The sequence below is a fragment of the Cantharellus anzutake genome (assembly GCF_015039405.1).
Source record: "Cantharellus anzutake strain C23 chromosome Unknown EI90scaffold_4, whole genome shotgun sequence".
Classification (NCBI taxonomy): domain Eukaryota; kingdom Fungi; phylum Basidiomycota; class Agaricomycetes; order Cantharellales; family Hydnaceae; genus Cantharellus; species Cantharellus anzutake.
Window position 1 is genome coordinate 1,825,656 of NW_024066954.1, and position 19,603 is coordinate 1,845,258.

At 48.7% G+C, this 19,603-nt stretch overlaps 9 protein-coding genes across 9 annotated transcripts; 3 read left to right on the plus strand and 6 right to left on the minus strand.

The window, feature by feature from the left end:
* Positions 1 to 16: 16 nt before the first annotated feature.
* Positions 17 to 3,668, plus strand: EI90DRAFT_3279024 (uncharacterized protein; the record flags this gene model as incomplete). Its single annotated transcript, XM_039066646.1, has 13 exons — positions 17 to 160; positions 219 to 329; positions 383 to 648; positions 712 to 1,024; positions 1,086 to 1,433; positions 1,488 to 1,674; positions 1,723 to 1,820; positions 1,870 to 2,055; positions 2,124 to 2,294; positions 2,351 to 2,599; positions 2,661 to 2,792; positions 2,842 to 3,288; positions 3,363 to 3,668. Exons 1-13 carry the CDS (start codon positions 125 to 127, stop codon positions 3,666 to 3,668), a joined length of 2,850 nt encoding a protein of 949 aa, XP_038922562.1. The 5' UTR covers positions 17 to 124.
* A 243-nt stretch (positions 3,669 to 3,911) lies between these two features.
* Positions 3,912 to 5,277, minus strand: EI90DRAFT_2905831 (uncharacterized protein; the record flags this gene model as incomplete). Its single annotated transcript, XM_039054224.1, has 2 exons — positions 3,912 to 4,955; positions 5,029 to 5,277. 2 exons carry the CDS (start codon positions 5,275 to 5,277, stop codon positions 3,912 to 3,914), a joined length of 1,293 nt encoding a protein of 430 aa, XP_038922563.1.
* A 1,389-nt stretch (positions 5,278 to 6,666) lies between these two features.
* On the minus strand, positions 6,667 to 8,192 carry EI90DRAFT_3116734 (uncharacterized protein; the record flags this gene model as incomplete). The annotated part of the gene is made up of 5 exons (XM_039062917.1): positions 6,667 to 6,882; positions 6,935 to 7,015; positions 7,070 to 7,403; positions 7,463 to 7,692; positions 7,764 to 8,192. The coding sequence occupies 5 exons, from the start codon at positions 8,190 to 8,192 to the stop codon at positions 6,667 to 6,669; spliced, it is 1,290 nt and encodes a 429-aa protein (XP_038922564.1).
* EI90DRAFT_1762546 (uncharacterized protein) lies at positions 8,094 to 8,917 on the minus strand. Its single transcript, XM_039052159.1, has 3 exons — positions 8,605 to 8,917; positions 8,275 to 8,554; positions 8,094 to 8,223 (listed from the first exon to the last, which is right to left on the minus strand). The coding sequence occupies exons 1-2, from the start codon at positions 8,784 to 8,786 to the stop codon at positions 8,275 to 8,277; spliced, it is 462 nt and encodes a 153-aa protein (XP_038922565.1). The 5' UTR covers positions 8,787 to 8,917; the 3' UTR covers positions 8,094 to 8,223.
* A 69-nt stretch (positions 8,918 to 8,986) lies between these two features.
* On the plus strand, positions 8,987 to 10,307 carry EI90DRAFT_3116735 (PPP4R2-domain-containing protein; the record flags this gene model as incomplete). The annotated part of the gene is made up of 5 exons (XM_039062918.1): positions 8,987 to 9,011; positions 9,064 to 9,109; positions 9,162 to 9,210; positions 9,259 to 9,530; positions 9,581 to 10,307. 5 exons carry the CDS (start codon positions 8,987 to 8,989, stop codon positions 10,305 to 10,307), a joined length of 1,119 nt encoding a protein of 372 aa, XP_038922566.1.
* Positions 10,308 to 10,330: 23 nt separating this feature from the next.
* Positions 10,331 to 12,295, minus strand: EI90DRAFT_2965978 (uncharacterized protein). Its single transcript, XM_039055550.1, has 8 exons — positions 12,067 to 12,295; positions 11,897 to 12,003; positions 11,819 to 11,839; positions 11,613 to 11,765; positions 11,436 to 11,557; positions 11,274 to 11,378; positions 10,807 to 11,220; positions 10,331 to 10,753 (listed from the first exon to the last, which is right to left on the minus strand). Exons 2-8 carry the CDS (start codon positions 11,918 to 11,920, stop codon positions 10,429 to 10,431), a joined length of 1,164 nt encoding a protein of 387 aa, XP_038922567.1. The 5' UTR covers positions 11,921 to 12,003; positions 12,067 to 12,295; the 3' UTR covers positions 10,331 to 10,428.
* On the plus strand, positions 11,912 to 13,652 carry EI90DRAFT_3034685 (Pex12 amino terminal region-domain-containing protein). Its single transcript, XM_039058556.1, has 5 exons — positions 11,912 to 12,184; positions 12,238 to 12,394; positions 12,453 to 12,672; positions 12,723 to 12,840; positions 12,900 to 13,652. Exons 1-5 carry the CDS (start codon positions 11,990 to 11,992, stop codon positions 13,518 to 13,520), a joined length of 1,311 nt encoding a protein of 436 aa, XP_038922568.1. The 5' UTR covers positions 11,912 to 11,989; the 3' UTR covers positions 13,521 to 13,652.
* On the minus strand, positions 13,575 to 15,604 carry EI90DRAFT_1760342 (uncharacterized protein). The gene is made up of 7 exons (XM_039052158.1): positions 15,204 to 15,604; positions 14,656 to 15,137; positions 14,554 to 14,598; positions 14,397 to 14,493; positions 13,998 to 14,335; positions 13,744 to 13,948; positions 13,575 to 13,690 (listed from the first exon to the last, which is right to left on the minus strand). The coding sequence occupies exons 1-7, from the start codon at positions 15,220 to 15,222 to the stop codon at positions 13,629 to 13,631; spliced, it is 1,248 nt and encodes a 415-aa protein (XP_038922569.1). The 5' UTR covers positions 15,223 to 15,604; the 3' UTR covers positions 13,575 to 13,628.
* Positions 15,605 to 16,056: 452 nt separating this feature from the next.
* On the minus strand, positions 16,057 to 18,086 carry EI90DRAFT_2905270 (tRNA synthetases class II core domain (F)-domain-containing protein; the record flags this gene model as incomplete). Its single annotated transcript, XM_039054199.1, has 10 exons — positions 16,057 to 16,141; positions 16,193 to 16,359; positions 16,437 to 16,513; positions 16,573 to 16,899; positions 16,952 to 17,067; positions 17,123 to 17,251; positions 17,302 to 17,394; positions 17,456 to 17,574; positions 17,629 to 17,871; positions 17,925 to 18,086. 10 exons carry the CDS (start codon positions 18,084 to 18,086, stop codon positions 16,057 to 16,059), a joined length of 1,518 nt encoding a protein of 505 aa, XP_038922570.1.
* Positions 18,087 to 19,603: the final 1,517 nt, after the last annotated feature.

Here is a 19,603-nt window from a genome sequence, read left to right on the forward strand (position 1 = left end):
GACAGACGAGATCAAATTGAAATCTGAAAAATGGGTCAATTAAATTGAGAGCTTAAATGAATTAATTTACCTCACGTGATCCGGGCCACAGAGCATCTTGGTTTTTGAGCATTCTCTGTAGGTTATGCCTAGATCGTACCTGAGGCATGGAGAAACAAAGGTGATCATTGTACGGATCCTTCTGAGTGACGACAGTTAATCCCCTTGACATCTCGCAGGCATTTGGTCTTGTGTGCAGCCCCAGCTCTAATGCGATCTATGATGGTAAATTGGCTTATGCGCCAGCACTTGAAGATGTCCTTGTTTGGGATGTGAAGAAGGGTCAAATGGTACGCAGCCTTTTTTTTTTATTTATCGTCCATTTTCAACAATTCTACTTTAGATTGGGATGTGGCACGAGACGGGTCACCGCTCTGAAGTTACCTGTATGCTTCAGTCACCCAGGAAAAACGTCTTTGCGATAGGCTATGCTGACGGTTCGATCCGCCTATGGGACTCAAGTACTTCAACCGTTATTGTGACCCTGAACGGTCACAAGAGGTCCATCACTGCCCTCGCATTCGATGGGACTGGTGCCAGACTCGCATCTGGTTCTCAGGACACAGATCTCATCATTTGGGATGTTCTTGCTGAGACTGGGCTCTACCGGTACGAGTGATACGTGCCAAATGTTTGAGATTTACTACTAAATCATCGTCATTCTTTGATCAGTTTACGGGGTCATCGCGACCAAATCACTGCCATCAAGTTCCTCGACCTCACATCCAACGCAGCATCAACATCGACCCTCTCATCTTCTGGATACGTATTAACGTCATCTAAAGATACCTACGTAAAATTGTGGGACCTGTCGACTCAGCATTGCATACAAACTGTTGTGGGTCATCGTTCCGAGGTTTGGTCCCTTGCCTTAGACGCTGGGAACGATCTTATCCTTACTGGTGGAGGTGACGGGGAGCTTAAGGCATGGCGCCTGGACCATGAGGCTCTTCAGGCTGGGTTAAAGGCGTCAGAGACTGGCGAGGTTGGTCCAATGGTTTATTCGGCATACAGAACGGGTCGATTCAGCTAATTTTAATATTTAGTTACCAAAAATGATAACTCCCATATCAACCCTTCCTTTGGCTGCACGTCATCGCGTCTCGCAAATTGTCTTCCATCCTACACAGCCGCTTTTGGCTGTCCAGTCTCATGAACGATCTGTACAAATCTTTCACATACTCGGCGAGGAAGAAGCACAAAAGAAGCAAGATAAACGCAAAAAGGCGAAGCGGAAAGGCAAAAAGGATGATTCCAATGAGATGGAGGTTGATGAGGAATCGACCACCGTTTCACTCAAGGACCTTTTTACGCCTTATTTGGTCGTTAAATCAGATGCGAAAATCCGATCTCTTTGTTTCCCGGACACCGCGAGTGCTAAAAGCGAAGTTCAGGTGTGCATCAATCTACCGGAAGTTATCTCCGTCTCATCGCCTGTCCCTATCCAGCTGTTCATTGCTCTCACTTCAAATACTCTGCAAGTGTTTGATATACCGTCCCCGAAGTCCACAAGGCAGCGAAATACACGCCCAGAAGCAACACGGACATTTTCGTTGGATTTGCCAGGCCACCGGACAGATATTCGATCACTCTCCCTAAGCTCCGATGATCAGGTATTGGCTTCAGCCTCCGATGGTGCGTATTTCTGTTTAAAAACAATCCTGTTCCTGAGGAAGATAAAAGGTCTGCTGAAAATCTGGAATTTGCGGACGACGGCTTGCATCAGAACAATGGAATGCGGATATGCAGTATGCAGTGCTTTCCTGCCAGGAAATAGACAGGTAAGGTCAAATATAGCATGATTTATGATCACTGACGTCGTTATCTCAGATAGTTGTCGGCACTAAATCTGGAGAGCTTCAAATCTTTGATGTAGCCAGCTCCACCATGATCGCATCTATCAAGGCACATGAAGGCACCGTGTTTTCGATGCATGTTCGACCTGACGAACAGGCATTAGTCACTGGCAGCGCTGACAAAGACGTCAAGTTCTGGGAATTTGAGCCTCTGGAAGGAGTGAGTGGCCCATTACACCAATTGCGTACAAAATCTAACCTCTTTCCTGGACATAATTTGCTGTTTAGACAAATCAACTCTCCCTCGTTCATGTCAAGACCTTGAAAATGACTGATGACGTGTTGGCCGTAAAATACAGCCCTGATGGAAGATTGCTGGCGGTTGCGTTGTTAGACTCTACTGTGAAGGTATTCTACCAGGACACGCTCAAGTTCTTCCTGTCCCTCTATGGGCATAAGGTCGGTCAGATTCTCGTATCAGGCGGCTCACCTCTCCCGCTCATATCATTGTGCAGCTCCCTGTCCTATCGTTAGACATCTCAACAGATTCTAAACTCATCGTCACATGTTCCGCCGACAAAAACGTCAAAATTTGGGGTCTCGACTTCGGTGATTGTCACAAGAGTATTTTTGCACACCAGGACAGTATCATGCAAGTTGCATTTGAACGCGATATAGACTGGTCGAACGGTGATAAAGGGCACAGTCACTATTTCTGGACTGTGAGTAAGGACAAGATGGTCAAGTACTGGGATGGTGATAAGGTATCTTCTTCACTCGAAGCACTGAAATTGCTCCGAACATAACTGATAAATGACCTTCCAGTTTGAGAACATACAAAAATTCAACGGTCATCATGGCGAAATTTGGGCATTGGTAGTTAGCGGTGCGGGCAAGTTCGTTGTGACTGGTTCGCATGACAAGTCCATCCGAGTATGGGAGAAGACAGATGATCTCGTAAGGATTCATTTTTGTTCTTGGCCACGCACCAACCCAGTCCTCTTAGTTGTTCCTTGAAGAAGAACGTGAAAAAGAACTCGAGGCACTTTATGAGGGTAACATGGTGGATGCCATGAATCGAACAGATGCACCCATTGGTAGCGGTGTAGAAGGCGCTCCACAACAGCTAACAGCAGAGGCAGGGGCAGTCTCGAAGCAAACCCTGGATACTCTTATGGCAGGGGAGCGCATCGTAGAGGCCTTAGAGGTTGCTGACACCGAACGTCATGCGTTTGCCGAATACGAAGAGAAGAAGGCATCAATGATGGACCCAGGCTCGTTACCTCCTCCGGCAAAACATCCTGTCTTGGCTGCATTGAGCCAGTCTCCTGAACAACATGTCTTCGGCACGCTGGAGAAGATTCCCAGTGCAACGTTATTTGATGCTTTGCTTGTTTTGCCCTTCACGAAAGTCATCTCGCTTTTCGAATATTTGAATGAGGCGGCTCTTCGGGTAGGTCCTATCCCCTGCGCTATCGGAAACATTGTGCCATGATTCTCATATCTCATTTTATCCATGTCTACCAGAATTGGAACATAGTTCTTGTATCAAGGATCATGTTTTTTCTTCTCAAGACGCACCATCATCAAGTTGTTGCAACTAATGCCATGCGCGTTACTCTGGTCCAGTTACGCAAGCGGCTCCGCAGTGCTATACAGAGTCAAAAAACTCAGATCGGATACAACTTGGCGGGCCTCCAGTATCTCAGACGGAATCATGAAGCAAAAGTGACAGCGGAGTTCTGGGAAGCTGGCATCGATGACGAGGAAGAGATTCGGAAAAAGCTCGCTTCGATGGAGAGGAAACGCAAGCGAATCAATGTGAGGGCGTGATTGATCACCATCGTACCCGCAAACGACTATCTGTTCCCTATTGGCATTATTAGATTGCTTTGAGGATAATACATAGTCAAAGACAACTGCATGGATTAATCACAAATTTGCTTTTGAGACAGACAGCGTTACGAATACACATGCTGTTGAAAGCAGAGTCCGAGTGCTGTTGAGAGCAAAGCATTGCAACGGAAACAAAAGATGGAGGTAGGGGCTAGCGCCTTTCAACGTTTCGGCCTATTGTTACATCAACAGACGGGTAAGAATATTGCTTTTGGTCTGCGACAATTGTTCGTGAAGGTTCTTGGCTTCCTCGGGACTGACGTCCGAAATATCCGCCATCACATACGCGACGTCGCCCTTTGAATCCGAAAATTGTTTCTCGACGTTATGATTGCTGAGAATTTCGTTCACTTTCCTCAGCACGCCAGGTTCGTTCTTATGTGAATGGCATACTCGAATGATCGATGGCTGATCATCCGAAATGGCCCGTAAATCAACTTCAGGGAAGTTCACCGCCCCAGGCGTTGTACCATACAGGAGATATCGCGAGAGGGAGGTGGATACCTCGAGGCCGATCATACGCTGGGCCTCTTCGGTTGATCCACCGATGTGAGGAGTGAGGATTACATTCGGGAGTGAGCGGAGGGTAGAAGCCCAAGCGTTCAGCTGGTCATTGAATACTCCTGTGCCGTTGGCGCCGGGCTCCGCGGGAAAGACGTCAATTGCACAGCCCGCAATGTGACCCTGCTTCAGAGCCGAGATAACAGCCGGTATATCGATCACACGACCACGGGCGTTATTGATGAGATAAGCGCCACGTTTCATATGGGCGAGTTGTTTGACGCCAATGAGATTGGTGGTCTCGGGTGACTCGGGTACGTGAAGGGTAACGAAGTCCGATTGCCCAAGTAGCTCTTCAAGGGTATCGAGTTGAGTAGCCGTTCCAAGAGGCATGATGTATAGTACGTCGTAATAAACCACTCGCATTCCGAACGCCTCCGCGAGAACAGAAAGCTGAGTTCCAATGTGGCCATAGCCAATGATACCCAGCGTTTTCCCTCGAAGCTCCCAACAGCCTTTGGAGACCTTGTTCCAATTGCCTTCCTTCATTTCACGGGCACGATCGACAAGTTGTCGGGCCAAAGCAATCATTTCGGATATTACCAGTTCCGCGACTGATCGAGAGTTGGAGAAAGGGGAATTGAACACTGGTATACCACGCTTGGCAGCGGCAAGAAGATCGACTTGATTCGTTCCGATGCAGAAGCATCCAATCGTAAGCAGCTATGATGATCCAAGCATAATGCGACGAAGCTTAGACAGACAAGATTGGGGTGGCGGAAAGCTAGAAACATACCTGAGTGGCATGTTGAAGGACTCTTTCTGTGATTTTCGTCTTACTACGAATGCCAATGGCATGATATTCGCCAATCTTTGCCACCAACTCGTCTTCAGACCACGCCTTGGGATTGTGTTCCACCTGAAAACCGTTGCTTTTGAAAGCCTGAACAGCCTCCTGACTGATATTCTCCAGTAGAAGTAATTTGAGTTCCTTTACCGCGAACGGTCTAAGTACTTTGGGCCTGGTTTGACCCAAGGCACTCATCGCAGCCTTCAACGATCCAAGGGCGATCGGTGAGTGAGTCACTGGGGAGACAGTGGGACTTGATGACACATTATGAAACGAGCCGTTCTTTTCGCTCGATATTGGGATAGCCTTCGACATTTCAGCGTAACGGGAGGTGACTCGGTGAGGGACAAGAAAATTCACAGTCGACAACTCCGATCATTATCAGCGCTACCTTGTGGTGCGGAATCTAAATTAAATAACGCACGCATGGGCCATAATTAATGCAAATGCGATTAATAATTTCGGAGTCAGTAGTGTTGGAACTGGAGCGTAACATGTTGGATCCGTCGCTTATCCATCGGTTAGTGTGTTGGCGGCCATGCATGCCATCCATTTTATCCGATACTTCCCCTCTGTCCTAGCCGCAATGGCCATCGCTGCTTGACGCCTTGGTCTAGGCAGGATCCCAGCCTTGGTCTTGCCTGAGCTGTATATAAATAACACCTGGAGTCGCGTAAAATACCATCTTAAACATGGTAAAATACTCTCTTTTTTCCACAATTATCATGGCATTTTACCTTCAAATCTGTGGTCCGTATAACGATGGTAAACGATCAATTTACTATGGTGCATTTCGTCATCCGACTTCGTTGTTTACGATGTTTTTGAATGGTAAAAAAACGCTGGCCATTTACGACTAGGTTATGGTAATATACAGTGGAGATGGCGCCGCTTCTAGTGGACAGTATGATGCGAAATAGGAGGGATTGTGTAGAAAAGACCTTGACTTGAACGGCAAGCCAGGAACAGATGGGGATTGAGTAATGGGCGAGAGATGGATGTGGACTGAGCGGCAATGGAAAGAGATTCGAATCCCAACGAACGTGCACTGATGACTGAGGGGCTATCATGGAGATGGCCCCAAGTTTTAGCAGCGGGTATATATAGGTACAGGGGGCACGATGCATGTGGGTGCTGCAGAGATAGGGAACACTTGACCTTATTATCTAGAACACGAGGGTGGGCAACTGTTCGACCTGTGATTCACAACAACATGGGTGAAAGACGATGAACAGTTGGCACGCTTGAATTGAAAGACAAAGACGTAATAGGAAATCGAAATGGGTCTGCGGACCGACGAAGCAATTCCTGGAGTAGTACGTAGTAGAATTCACATAATACTACCCTGCAGTGCAGGTAAAGCTAGGAACACTTCGATGTTGATGGAGTGGCTATGAAGTAATTGACAAGAGAACACAGACCCAAGCAGCCAGCTAATGAGCACGCCATCATCCCCCTCTTATTGTGGAGTCACACTTCGGATCGAGATTCCGTAACTAAAGCGACAATTCTTCCGCCATCACTGAGGCTGAACCTTGATGTCAATCCTGAGGGTACCCTATATCCAGTCAATATCAGCAGCATTTACCAGAGTCGCCCATCGTCGTCTTCGTTCAGTACTGGTCTTCCGTTGGGGAGCACCTTTGTGTTTAATCGTGACGTATCGTCATCGGCAAGAGTCAATTCAGGAATCCGAGGAGAGGGGTTGACAAGAGTAGTCGAGTCAGAAACAGTGGTAACAGCAGATAGCGCAGGCGAGTTCGGAGGACAGCTGACAGGTACCGGTAGCCCAGCAAGTCTCTATTATGAACCTGTTGGGATATTTCTGTGCTCTACACCACGTAGATCGTACCTTGGGGAGGTGGAAAGCCATCGACGAGGAAGCAGTTACTGGGAACGAAATGTAAGGTGCGTAGACACCTTGTTCCTTGGTCTAGTGGTCGAAACATATAAGACAGACAAGCAAATGACCGAGAATGAGTAGCACCTGGGATAAATCCACACAAGAGTCATATTGGCGTATGTAGGAGCTTTCTTTCGTAGCCATGTCCTCATCAACAAAATGTACCCGAACAGATCTCGCAGAAAGTTTATGGTCCCTTTGTTCTGAAGCTTCGTGGCTGATATCCAGGCCTGGCATACTCTTAGAATGCCTTAGAGTCTTCTTGATCATAATAGACAAAGATTTGATTGGAGATATTCTGGGCGACTCTCTCGAATCATGCGTGATCTTGCGCAGGATCTCAAGAGTGGATGATGAGGGGTGAATGAGTGCTGGTTGAGGAGAGAGAACACTTTCCTGACCATCCAATGATAGCAAGCTTCATGAAAGTTTCATTTAGTCGGTCGCCAGACACCGACCCAACAATTCCATACTTACGGGCGTGAAGGATTCCGAGGGGGCCTGATAGGTAGAGAAACCGAGGAGTCCGTGCAGGGGGGAACATTGACTCGAGCAAGTGCATGAGGGCAAGGGTGTACAATCCCATCTTTATTGCTCGCAGTACTCGAGAAAGCGGACAGAACAGTTGTCGTAGGGCGATACTCAGCATCCCCCTGCAAAGGGTAAGCGCTGGAAGCAAACGTGGTGATAGAAGAGGGTTCGTTTGACTGCAGAAGCAAAACAGGTTTTACATCAGGAAATAGGACTTAGCAGGGGGTAGCTTGGAACCGCGGCTGACAAAGGGGCTTTGAGACTGAGGAGACCCAAGAGTAGGCAAATTTTGGGTGCTATGGGTGTCTCCGACTGACGCAGCTTCAATAGACGGGTGATTCGAAGATGACTTCGAATATGGGATGTCGAAGGCAGAGTCACTCGAGTCTGAAGCCTGATCGGGAAGAGGGGAGAAGTCTTTCTCCAGATCCACACTTTGGTGATCATTGTCCTCAGAAGCGCCGTAGATGTCGTGGAAATTCATCACTTCGGTCTCTTTTTCATCTGTATATATGGAACCGGATGAGATCGTCATAATGGTGAGTCTCCTTGTTGCTATGTTCAGTTGTTCCAGGGAGGAAGACCGCTGAGCCTCCCCAGCAGGTAAGGTTTGAGACTTGCGGTCGCTGCACTGAATAGAATCGGACTTATTGGAGGACGGCGGGCCAGGGTTCATCAGTGAGTAGCAAAATTTGTGTCGAATGGAGCTGTCGTGGTTATGAGCATGTAAATCATCAAGTCGGGAATCAGCCACTTGCCTAGCAAATTTGCTCTTTGGAGGAGACTTCAATTTGGTGGATTGTTCTGAGCTTTTCTCGGAGATATGCGGATAAGGGGAGGTGGGTCGGGGAAATGACGAAGGAGGATGAGGACCCGAGAGTAGGGATACTAGGGACAGACTGTGCGGTACTGAGGCGGTTAGGTGAAGTTTTACGCGATCCAGGAGCAGATCTGGTGTCTCCACGACATTGAAATGTTGCAGAGGACGTGGAATGGGACATCTGAGACTTTTTCGTATATCTGAGCGCGCTTTTCAACCTAGTACGCGTCATTAAGTAACGCGTCAGAGTGTAAACCTGAAAGGATACCTGGAGCTACTGCTTGTTGTAGCACTCGCTGCTGTATCCCCATGCTTGCTTCGACGTGAGCTATGAGCTTTGCGGATAACGTGCTTAAGCACGGAGCTTATTCCCGCCCTGCATGGTGGCGAAGAGTGATCGTGTACGGTGCCTTTGCAATTTACTCCACGGCCATCAGGGAAGCGGGCCATCAAAAATTTGAAAGGAATGTGCGAATAGTAACGAGCGTGATGTGGAAGCCGTAGCAGTTCTGACACTGAACATGAAAGTAATAAGAAGAGTCTTCTCCTTATGACATTGTCGTCATTTGTTTCCAATCGAGGTCTCACGCGATTTACGCCTCACGTGTTATCGATGTCTCCAACGTTGAACTCCCAAGCGCCAGAGCAAGATGAAGCCATTTGAGTGGAAGCCAGGTATGGAAGGCAAATCCCCTCCATTTCGTTGCCGTATCACGCTGCGGGCTAGAACATGAGACCGTCGTCGAGAAGCTTGCTCGCACTAACGCGTTAGAGTGAGTGACATATCACGGTGTGGCATTAAACCACTGCACACGAAACCAATAGAACAGACTGGGGCAACCTCAGATCAATGCTGAAGCACCTGATTGATCGCGTAAGTCCCTGTTGCGCAGGTTGGCTCTAGTATACTGAACTGCAGTAGAATATAAAGGATATGATAGAAGATGTGGGTGGTAAGCATGCTTCACCGCCGCCACCTAGGCCGAGTACGCCTACGTACAATGCTTCGGCGGCAGCGGTAGGGCCACCTACCCCACCGCAAAATGCATCACCATTACGAGGACTGGTGATTCCTCCCTTCCCACCACGACACCCCTCAGATGACTTGGCATCAAGAATCTTGCCAACTCATATGTCATTCCAGGAGGTGTCGAAAATGAGAGAAGATCTTTTCCGTCTTCTGGATGATTTTGAGTGCGTTGCACCCTACTCCACCAACTGGGGAGACTTACAACCATGAATAGAAACGCACCTTTCACCATCCAGCGTATATGTGAGCTAGCAATTCGGCCTCGAGAGCACTATTCTTCTATTGGAAAATATATGCGTGCTTTGGAGAAAACCTTGCTTGTCACATCAACATGGGACGAATATCGCTTCGACACTTACACAGAGGATCCATCTTCGCCTGCATGGTCAAACCAGCTTTCTAATGAGGCCCTCTTGCATGCAACAACCCCGATATTCAGCCCTATCCCTTTCCTCACGCCGAACTCCGGTGCGCCCATGGGAAGTTCCACATCAGGCTCACCACCCCCGCCATCCCCCTTGACGCTTGATAACAATCCAGACGTGCCAGCGACTCCTGAAGGCGATGAGAATATCCCGCCGGCAGGAATGCCCATTTCTGTCGTGCGTTCTCTGCGCGTCGACGAACTGGATATCAAAGACGAGACCGACACATTGTCAGATTCACAAGCTTCAGACTCTCCTATCACGCAGCCAAGGATGTCTGATCGACCTTATTCCTTTTCTGCAACTACCACCGTACCCTCTTCCACAGGAGAAACCGCACGAATAGGAGGACGATCGCCACCACCGCTTTCAGAGCGCTTTGTTCGCTCTGGGACACCTGAGCCAAGCCCGGAGCGTGCCCGTGAAGAGGTGAAAAGGCAGAAGTTAGAGGATTCTGCCAAATCAACTACCGAGGGAGGTTTTGAAGGTGGGACGAAAGAATTGGATACAGCCTGACCCCTCTACTTGCACCAGAGTATAAGTTCCCCCGTTGAATGTCTTTCATGATCATTAGAGCAGTGAGGTGTTTATATCTCCTATGTATCTAACAATGACAGCCAACCCGTAACGACACCTCTCATTTCATCATTTCTATCAGAGCACCCTTGTCCTCCCAACTCAGTTGAGTGCGTTTCAGTTTTCCCAAACCGGCAACAAGAGCCTCACAAGATTCCTTGAGGATCTTATTATCAGCAAGGGCCATTGTCGTCACACTTACGATGTCAGAGACTGCAAAAGTGGCGGCACTCGGCGATTCGGAGGGCGGGAGGAGACGAATTGAAATAGATTGGGGAATTAGATTTGTGCTTATTTGGAATAAATGCGCCGTCGGGTTAAGTATTGAGCTAGCGGATGGAATTGAGAGGGCTAAGGAAGGCGACAGTGGTGTTGGTGGATCATATCTGGGGAATAAGTAAGAGACTAAGCTCGCCAATACCGTCGTAAGGTAGCATACCGAACACAAATAACGTAAATACTGTATCCTTTGATAGGAACCTTAACCTCGCTACCGAATACGTCTGCGAACTGCAAGAGAGCCCGGCCATTGCTGGTGGTGCATTCCGGAAACACGACGACCGGACGTCCGGCAGACCTTCTAATATCGTCCAAGGACCTCGCACCAGTTGCATCTTCGTCGAAGGGCGGCAGTCTGCCGGTAAGGCCGATCATACGGAGCAAGGAGATTTGCTTGAAGCCTCGGATTGGTGCACGAGTCCTGACGGCTGCGGAAACAGGTGTCGACATAGATATGTTGGCCGAACCCGTACCGGTTTGTCTGCCAGTCTTTCTTGACGGAGAAAACGTAGAGCCGGGGGCAGGGTTGCTAACGGGTCGTTCTGCAATCGGGATTACGAATGTAGGATTGAATCTGAGAAACCGGTCATAGGTGAATGATGGCCAAGATTAACTTGCCAAGCCCACCTGAACGCGAGCCAAAGTATTTCTACCCAGGAAACCCAATTTGACACAATCAGGTCACCGGAGAGAGGGGCCCAACTCTCCGACGACGCATCTTTCCCCGCGCGCCTAAAATACAAAAAACTGAGTATCCCTTTCCCTAGGATCCCTCAAAACCAGACTCGCCCTCGTTTCCTCGACGTGACAGTAACGGGGATCCAGTAGAAGCCGATGATAAATAAAGCAAGGCGAGTCAATAAGGACGTCAACACTCCAGAGACGAATCTATATAAAGGCGGCACCGGGAGCTGGGGAATATGTAAGGTAGCTGAAACAGGCCTAAGTGATCATGGGGCTACTCGCAAATATCATGCACGTTCCCTTCACCAGGAGGATGTACAACAGCGTGACGAGAAGGACCAACACTGTTCGAACAGCCCCAATCAAGTATCCTATCGGAAGGACTACCCTAGGTAGCGCATCCGATGTTTGTGGAGGAACCGGGTTCAAGAAAGGCTTAAAACATCGTAAGCTGTTGAACCCCGCCGTCACCAAGCAGTTGACATTACTTGCAAGCCCGTCGCAGCATCCTAATAAAAGTGAGTCATATCGTCAACACGAACTGCGATTATGTTGCTTGTGCCCACTCTGAAACCCGAGTACTTTTCCATGTGAACGAAAGGGCGTCTCCAGTAGCGCCCTCGGTGACTTCCGCTCGCTTTATTCAGTCGACGGCCACGATGTCAGCCACCTTCTGGGAACATGCTTGGATCAATGCTCAGCCTAAACTTGAGTCCATAAGACAAAAGATAAACACCTGGCCATACGTCCCTCCACGAATACTTCGTGTGGGACAGTTGGATGCCGAATTGCTTGATCAAGAATTGGTCAATATGCTCAAAGATCCTGTCAACAAATCTCTCGGGAAAATGAGGGTGAGGATATCTACACTTGCCTAAATGCCTTTAGTGACCCTCTACGCCCTCAGTCTATATTTGAGTCTCGTTTCGATCCGGAAGTTGTACTCATAATATCTGCGCTGCTGTACAAATACTCAGTATGGGATCACGGAGCAACATATGGCGCAAAATTGCAGGACCTAAGATATGCTTCCGTATGGAAAGGAGAATTTTCTGCTCGATCACGTTCGTTCCACAAATCCCAAATCTCAGTCAGTTTCTCAACAACTGCTTGATCCGATAGCTTCAGGACTTCCAAGACGAGCACTCCTACTACACTCCTTTTTGACCATCGTAATCCCCTACCTCCACGCTCGCGCGAGGATATATGCGCTAAGTGGGGCGTGGCCGGACGCCCCATCCATCGACTGGAAGCGCCGAGCGTGGGAATTGCTTGTCCATCTTGAGACCTTGCACTCGACTCTCAGTCTACTAAGCTTTGTGGGGTTCCTGTATAACGGGAGGCGAGTGTTCCAACCCACTTCCCGTGGACAAATCTGATCTCTTGATGCAGACATAGGACAATTGCTGACAGAGTGGCCGGGTTGCGGCTCGAACCCACCCATTCCATAGCTACCCGCAATGTTAGCTACGAATTCATGAACCGTCAGATGGTCTGGCACTCATTTACGGTGCGCAATCTGATTACAATCAAGTGCGATGACTAAAGACCTTGTCTCCCATATCCCAGGAATTCCTAATATTCCTGTTGCCGATCATTAACACCCGTGCAATGAGACGACGAATGCAACGCGTATCAAACACATTGCGACCCTCTAACATACTTGCAATGATCGGTTTTTCTTCGACCGCGTCTTCCTCGGCCTCCTCGCCCCGACGAGGGAAATACTGGTCCTTGCCAGTCAATGAGTGTGCCATATGCGCTGAGCGAGCCGCGTATAACATTTCAAACATATCGGCTGATCCCACAACTCTCGCGTATGCTCGAGCACAGCGTGATCAACCGACTGCAGCCGACGGCAATCAAAATGATGATATCACACCTCCGACATACCCAATTACAAATCCTTATATCACAAATTGTGGCCACGAGTATTGCTATTTCTGCCTATCGGAGAAGATGATACAACTATCAACAGCAAACAACGTTGAAGTTGGGGATAGAGGGTGGGAGTGCCTACGGTGTGTCGGGCCCGTGACCAGTAGCGAGCGCGTCAGAGGAATAGATGAAGGCCCAAGTGGGGGAAGCCAGGACGGCATGAGTGAGGGAGAGGAAAGCGATTTAGAAGGTGCAGATGAAGATGAGGACGACGAAGTATCGAGGAACTCCTCGGTATCTGTGAGTTCATGAGTATACCACTGCCTTACATATAACTATCGGCAGATAGGTGACATCATTAGCCAGTAGCAGTTACAGAGGTGTTCTGTAATCGTTATGCAAGTCCATTTAGAGCTATAATTATATCATATCATAGGCTTCGCTTCCATCGACTAGATCTTTGAGTTTACCCAGTGAGCGAGCTAGACCATAGATGTTTGTAAGTATTTGGATAGCCGTGGACGAACGTTCATACCTAGAAGGGGGTAGTGGCGCAGCATTTCTAACTGGAAGTCAAACAGCCAATTTAATCCATCGGAGACGCGTCGGTCAGGTTGATTGGGCAGAGTCATTAACGGAGATGGCACGGTTGATGAGCCTGGTTTGGGCGTCCGTCCAGGGAACCAACGTGGTCGATGGCACTCTCGAATCAGAACTTCAGAAGCCGTATAAGTGTGCGACTACAAAGAGGTATGAGCAGTTGCAAGAACAGACACAAGAAGTACCGACGATCATGTTAAGTGGGACATGAAGAAGACACGTCCCAGAAGCGTTCAAGCGTATAATCCGAGCGAGCCTCGCCAAGCTCAAAGCTGCTTCGACTACGTTCGCGTATGCTATGTCATCCTTCGGGGCCAGTATGTTCCACAACTGTATGGCGGCAAGACAAACGCCGAAGTGCGGACGGACAAGAAGATGATTAATTTGACTGGTGATTTCGCCGGGCAAAAGGCCTTCCGGTGAATCAATTGGAGGAAGTGACTGTCGGAACAGATCTAACCGATCTCCCAGATTGTATAACCGTTGTAAGAGGGACGACGAAGGGCTGTTGTTCAATCTAGCCGCTTCTAGAAATCAGCAACGGAAGGTGAGACCAAAGAACAGCCTTGGGATCAGGAGGGACTGCACCGTCGTATTGATCCCGTAGCCGAACCGATAAGTAAACCATGAGAGAGGTGCAAGAGAGCAAGTATACGATATCCTTTTCGCCCAATGTCGACACACCCTGAGGCCGACGATTATCCCAGGATATTAATAATATATCTTACATATAAATGCCGCTTACGTGCAAGACGTTATTAAAATAATGAGCTTCCATTTCATTAACGAACTATCACCAGATGAAGTCAGCTACTATTCGGGGCCGAAGACGAGTGACGAGAGATACTCTTTCTGGAACAGAGCATGGCAGGTCAAACGTCCACGCATGAGCAAACTCCATATTACACAGAGCGCCCCACAAATGTCGCTCCTGAATATCGACATAGTGGCCAGTTTGCTCGAGGGCAGCACGCTCCGGCAGACCGCAGCCGACAGCAAAGGACACGGTTGTCGCCGAAACAGAGTGCGATTCCATTATTCTTCCTAGGCGGGCAAGATATGTGCACAGGACCAAGGACCCCCACATGAAATGTGTAAGTCTATCAGCCATTGACAGCGCTTCGTCAAGGTGCGCTCGTGTGCGAGTCAAGAACAAGGAATCATAGGGATTTTGACTCCCAAATGCTAAATTGCAGGCTACCAGATATATAGCATTCAGAAGTGAAGGATGGATTCCTTGTGGATGCGAGGAAGGATACCGGGAGGCTTGGAGGAATGTGGGTATGTCGAAGTAAAAGTTGAAGTGCGCCCGAAACGGAATGAAAACGCCTATTCTTGGTTTGTAATCGTCATATCAATTGACCACTATGGCGATGGGCGAGGCGTAGAACTCACAATATACTGTGGAGTTCATTGTCTGGCTCTGTGACTTGATTCCAGCGTCCGAGGCGATCCCTCAATACCTCTCGGTGAATCGTAGTCCTATAGCCGACCTCTAGGTATTGAGGCGTCACATATCTCACGGCGCTCGAGGCGGTAATTAGTTCTCTATAGAAAGGGATGACGGCCTCTGGGCCCTGCACAGACCCAACCGAGCTGTTAGCGATCTGCGCAACTGCGTCAAGGAGCTCGTGAGAATGGTGCGGAAGGGCCCTTGGCGTGACTCGTTGATTGGCGGATAGAGTCACCACCTCCAGTTCCAGCCGATGAATATCTCTTTGGAGACGATCTATGAGATGGGGGGGTTCCTTAGTCTCATAAGCGCAATTTCTGGATAGGCGTCCGCATCTTCCACACGTCGGCTTCGCTCCATCACATTTCTGGGTAATTTATGAAGGGGGGAAATCTGTCAGCGGGGCGGAGTTGAAAGAAGCCCTGTTGGAATTGTACCTTTCTACGACGCCGGCACTCATTACATGACCTCAGCGGATTCGGCATTTCAGTGAGGAATCGATGCTGCCCACTTCGACGTCAACTGGGTGCGTTTGTTGTGTAGGCGTGTGATATAAATTCGGACGGAAATTAGGAAGTTAAACCATCCGCGTAAGTGCGATACATATATAGTCATTTAGCCTCAAATTGGGGCCGAGCTCTCGGTGGACGATTAATCCCATCATGCCAGGGAAGCGAGCACTCGGGTATTTTTGTGATTGACCCTTCGAAGCATGTCACGCGTGATCTCAGAAACCGTATGTCAAAACATGATGATGAATTGTGTTGGCTTTTTAATGACAGAAAATTGGGTAACTCAGAAGCGCACCGCAGGTGCCCTCTCCACGCTCTCAATCGATACTTTATGTCCCACAAGTGTCCGGATATTATTAATCCCGTATCTGGCGCGGGTGTCATGTCAACCAGGGGTATCGCCAACAGAGCAGATGGACACATGCCTGATCATGGTGGGTCTTTCCAAACTTAGTCCCCAACCCAGCGCCCGCACGTCTGGGGGAAGCCCCATTGGTTCTAGCATTTCGGGTCTGAACATGCCACTGTTGCCTATTTCAACCCACTTGTTCAATTGCGGATGGAAAGCGAAGATCTCCAGTGATGGCTGATTGCGCCGCACCGCGCACAGCAAATACCTTCTTAGATGGTTGATTCTGGGTACGAGTTCCCATATCAGCTTACCTCCGTATAGGGGTTGTATGCCGGCTTGAACCGCAGATTTCTGATTCCCATCTTGGAGAAAAAGGTCTGCATAAAACCTGGGAAGCGGGCGGGCATCAGTGGCATTGGGGGCGGGCTCTTTGGCTTGGCACTAAACCTATCAAATCACCCAGCGTCAGACCAACGTCAGCAACAACGCCCTCAACTTGATGGAACTCTGCCAAATGGGTGGCATCCACCGCTTCGTTGCGGAACACACGATCTATGCTGAACATCTTCACAGGTTGGAAACCGCCCTTTCGGTTGGCAAGTTGATGCAAAAGTCGCGAACTTGTGGCTGTCGTGTGTGTTCGTAGAAGTAGCCGCCTGGATTCCGTGGGTTGCCAGGGCGCACGGTATCCTATTGACCTGCCGTCACCCTCAACGTGCACCTTCCGGACTCGCTCATAATAGTCACTGACTGGGGGAAGGGATTCAACAGGGTCTATGATATTGATCAGAGGGTGTACCCATAGATCGCAATATATCAGGTGTACCAGATAAGTAGAAGGTATCTTGCAATTCGCGAGCCGGATGTTGTTGGGGAACAAAAAGTGTATCGAAATTCCAGAAACCTGAATCGACGAACTGGGATGTGGCCATTTCCGCGAAACTTGTTGACACGGGCATCAGCAGCATTCTTCCTGAAATCATTCCAAGCCGCTTACCCCATCTCCAGAAAAATGTTCCTAAACTCTTCTCGAACTTTGAGTAGAGGGTGCAACGCACCACCGTTTGTTGGCATTCCTTCTGCTTCGAAGTTGTACTTTTTGAAAGTAGCTGTCTTCCACGCGCCTCTGAGAATCGAACATCAGGGGCGGCATAGGATTCCGGACCAACGACATACGTTGCTAGCATCTCGAAAGTCAAATCTGTTTCAGGCTTTTCTGTCGATGTGCTGAAATTTGGGCCCCTGTTGACAGTAAACCACAATAGCTTCCTGCGGTGCCAATGCGATCCATCTTTAACGTTGTCAACACCGATGAAGCAAACAGACATACCGCTGCAGAATAAGCTTCCGCTTCTTCAGCTCACTTATGGATTTCTCTCCCGCTTTAAGAGTGCCAGTAGCCTTGATTTCCTTCAGCTCTTCCGAGGTAGCATCCACAATCGAAGTGACCTGGATCATCAGATTGAATCAATGTCATTTATACGATCGAAGACCCCAACGCACGATTTTGACTAAGGTGTCTCCCTCCTTGCCGATCCACCCTGCCTTGAATGCGCGACCTTGTCCGATCTTTGCGCTTTCTGCTCCAACAGATCCTTGCAGTTGTTTCACGGTCAATCCTTTCCCCTGACCGGTCAAAGGCAGAGCAGCCCACACGCGTGCTTCGTGCGACCCTTCCTCAGCCAGTTGCAATCCTTCGGGTGTGAGATCATATGTCATGAAGTCTTGAGTCGTGTAAGTGATCATCTTTGAGATAATTTTGGTGGGCATTCCATGGGTGGGAGATCTGGAGAACGAACCTCACGACTCAGCAACGAGTTTAGAGCCCCTTGTATGACAAGCTGCGCATCCTGTGTAGATGCAGGTCGCGATTCCCCGGGAATAATTATAGTGCGTGTATCCTTGATTTCCCCGTCTTTTTCTAGAGTATCTAATATGAGTTGTTGTAACTCTTGGGACATTCTTGTGCGAGATCGAAAAATAAATTGAACCGGGGGTTGCCTCAGAGTAAATCCTTGTTGTCTTACGCTTTCATCGTGCATGTAGCTCGCATGCATATCTTATTTAGAAAGTGACTCAACTAGCGTTGTCCAACAGGATGCGTAAATGCAGCTGAGTGTCTAGCCCACTTGCCACGATTCGGTTTGGTTCGGTTCTGAGGCGATTTTTTAGGGGCTGGAACCGATCCGAACCGGAGTGGCTCAAACGAGTTGGTATTACTATATGTTGCATGGGGTGCATTTACAACACTTGGAGATGTGTAATTTCAACCCAACATTAAGGATCGAGACTGATTCCCGCTCTCTCTCAGGCTGCATGTTCTAACGCGACACTTGCTTCATATTCCTGCCACTCCGGAGTCTTCGCTGCCTCTGAAGCCTTCTATCCTTAAGATAGTTCCGCTGTATATCGGCTTTGGTGATTTGAGTAGCACCAAGCTTGATAATCCGCTTGGGCCTCTGGGCCATCCGAGGCGAGTCGTCATCTGGGTCATAGCCCTCAGAATTGGAGACACAGTTTGGCAGAGAGTCTGGAGGACTGTAGACAAATTTGTCTGGTTTGTCGGCAGCATAGTGTAGTTTACCATCTTTACCCAGCGTTGAGTTTTCAGGATCCGTATGCCACTCCCTTCCATTGTCAGGGGTGTCTTCATTTATTGGATTAGCCAGTGGGGTATGCCCGAGGGGTAAGGCTGGTCAGCTGCCTGCCTCAGGGTGTATAGTGTTTCGAAGTCATGGAGGCTGGAGTCCTGCTTAGGTGTATAGTTCGATATTGCTTTCAATTTTTTTTTTCTTTCGGCCAACCTCAAATGGGTCTGATTTTGTAAAATCCCCAGAGCCTTGAGTGAAATATTATATGAATGCATGTGCAACATTACATTTCAACATGCTGAATAGACATAACGGTCTCGATGTGCATGTTTTAGTTAGCGTTTATGTATATAAACCATTGACCAGTGAAGACGGACTCTTCAGTTGGTTCAACACAGGTCGCCTCCCTATCGTCATGATCCCTTCTTTGCTCGAGTTCGTAATCGCATCACATCTTGGTCTAGTTCCCATCCTCTGCTATGTCAAGAGAGTTATGCGGGGTTTCCGTCAGCATCTAGTGATCATGCCTTTAGTATTGCAAGGTCTAAGGAGAATTAAGGTATTTATGGCCAAATCGCCATTAAATGAACAGTATTGGACACATCCCTCTCCAGGTTGCGTCGTATGTAATTCAGGAATTAAGAGTAAGAGGGACTTGTTAGGTAGTTTATACATCGGGAACCCGACGCGTCAGCCGAATTCCCTAATAAGGCCCCATAGGCGCTAGTAAGTACTCACATCTGCTTCCGCCCTCCAAGCGCCAAGGTGCCACATCACTTTGCAGCTCAAGCGTGTCAACGAGGTGACACAGTGGGCTAGTGCATGCCCTGAGATCGCCCGCCAGCCTTGTCACAACCGGCTAGTCACTCCCCAGTTGAAATGCGTCG

Excerpts from the sequence above, each read along its gene's own strand:
- EI90DRAFT_1762546 (XM_039052159.1), bottom strand. The coding sequence starts at position 8,786 with ATGGCCCGCTTCCCTGATGGCCGTGGAGTAAATTGCAAAGGCACCGTA. Across the intron at positions 8,555-8,604 it reads ACAACAAGCAGTAGCTCCAG|GTTGAAAAGCGCGCTCAGAT; the intron begins GTATCCTTTCAG and ends GACGCGTACTAG.
- EI90DRAFT_2965978 (XM_039055550.1), bottom strand. The coding sequence starts at position 11,920 with ATGGAAAAGTACTCGGGTTTCAGA. Across the intron at positions 11,379-11,435 it reads GTCACGTCGAGGAAACGAGG|GCGCGCGGGGAAAGATGCGT; the intron begins GCGAGTCTGGTT and ends TTTGTATTTTAG. Across the intron at positions 11,221-11,273 it reads ATACTTTGGCTCGCGTTCAG|ATTCAATCCTACATTCGTAA; the intron begins GTGGGCTTGGCA and ends CCGGTTTCTCAG.
- EI90DRAFT_3034685 (XM_039058556.1), top strand. The coding sequence starts at position 11,990 with ATGTCAGCCACCTTCTGGGAACATGCTTGGATCAATGCTCAGCCTAAA. Across the intron at positions 12,395-12,452 it reads AGAATTTTCTGCTCGATCAC|CTTCAGGACTTCCAAGACGA; the intron begins GTTCGTTCCACA and ends TTGATCCGATAG. Across the intron at positions 12,841-12,899 it reads TGGTCTGGCACTCATTTACG|GAATTCCTAATATTCCTGTT; the intron begins GTGCGCAATCTG and ends CCCATATCCCAG.
- EI90DRAFT_1760342 (XM_039052158.1), bottom strand. Across the intron at positions 14,599-14,655 it reads CATGCTCTGTTCCAGAAAGA|TTCGTTAATGAAATGGAAGC; the intron begins GTATCTCTCGTC and ends ATCTGGTGATAG. Across the intron at positions 14,336-14,396 it reads GCTACGGGATCAATACGACG|AAGCGGCTAGATTGAACAAC; the intron begins GTGCAGTCCCTC and ends GCTGATTTCTAG.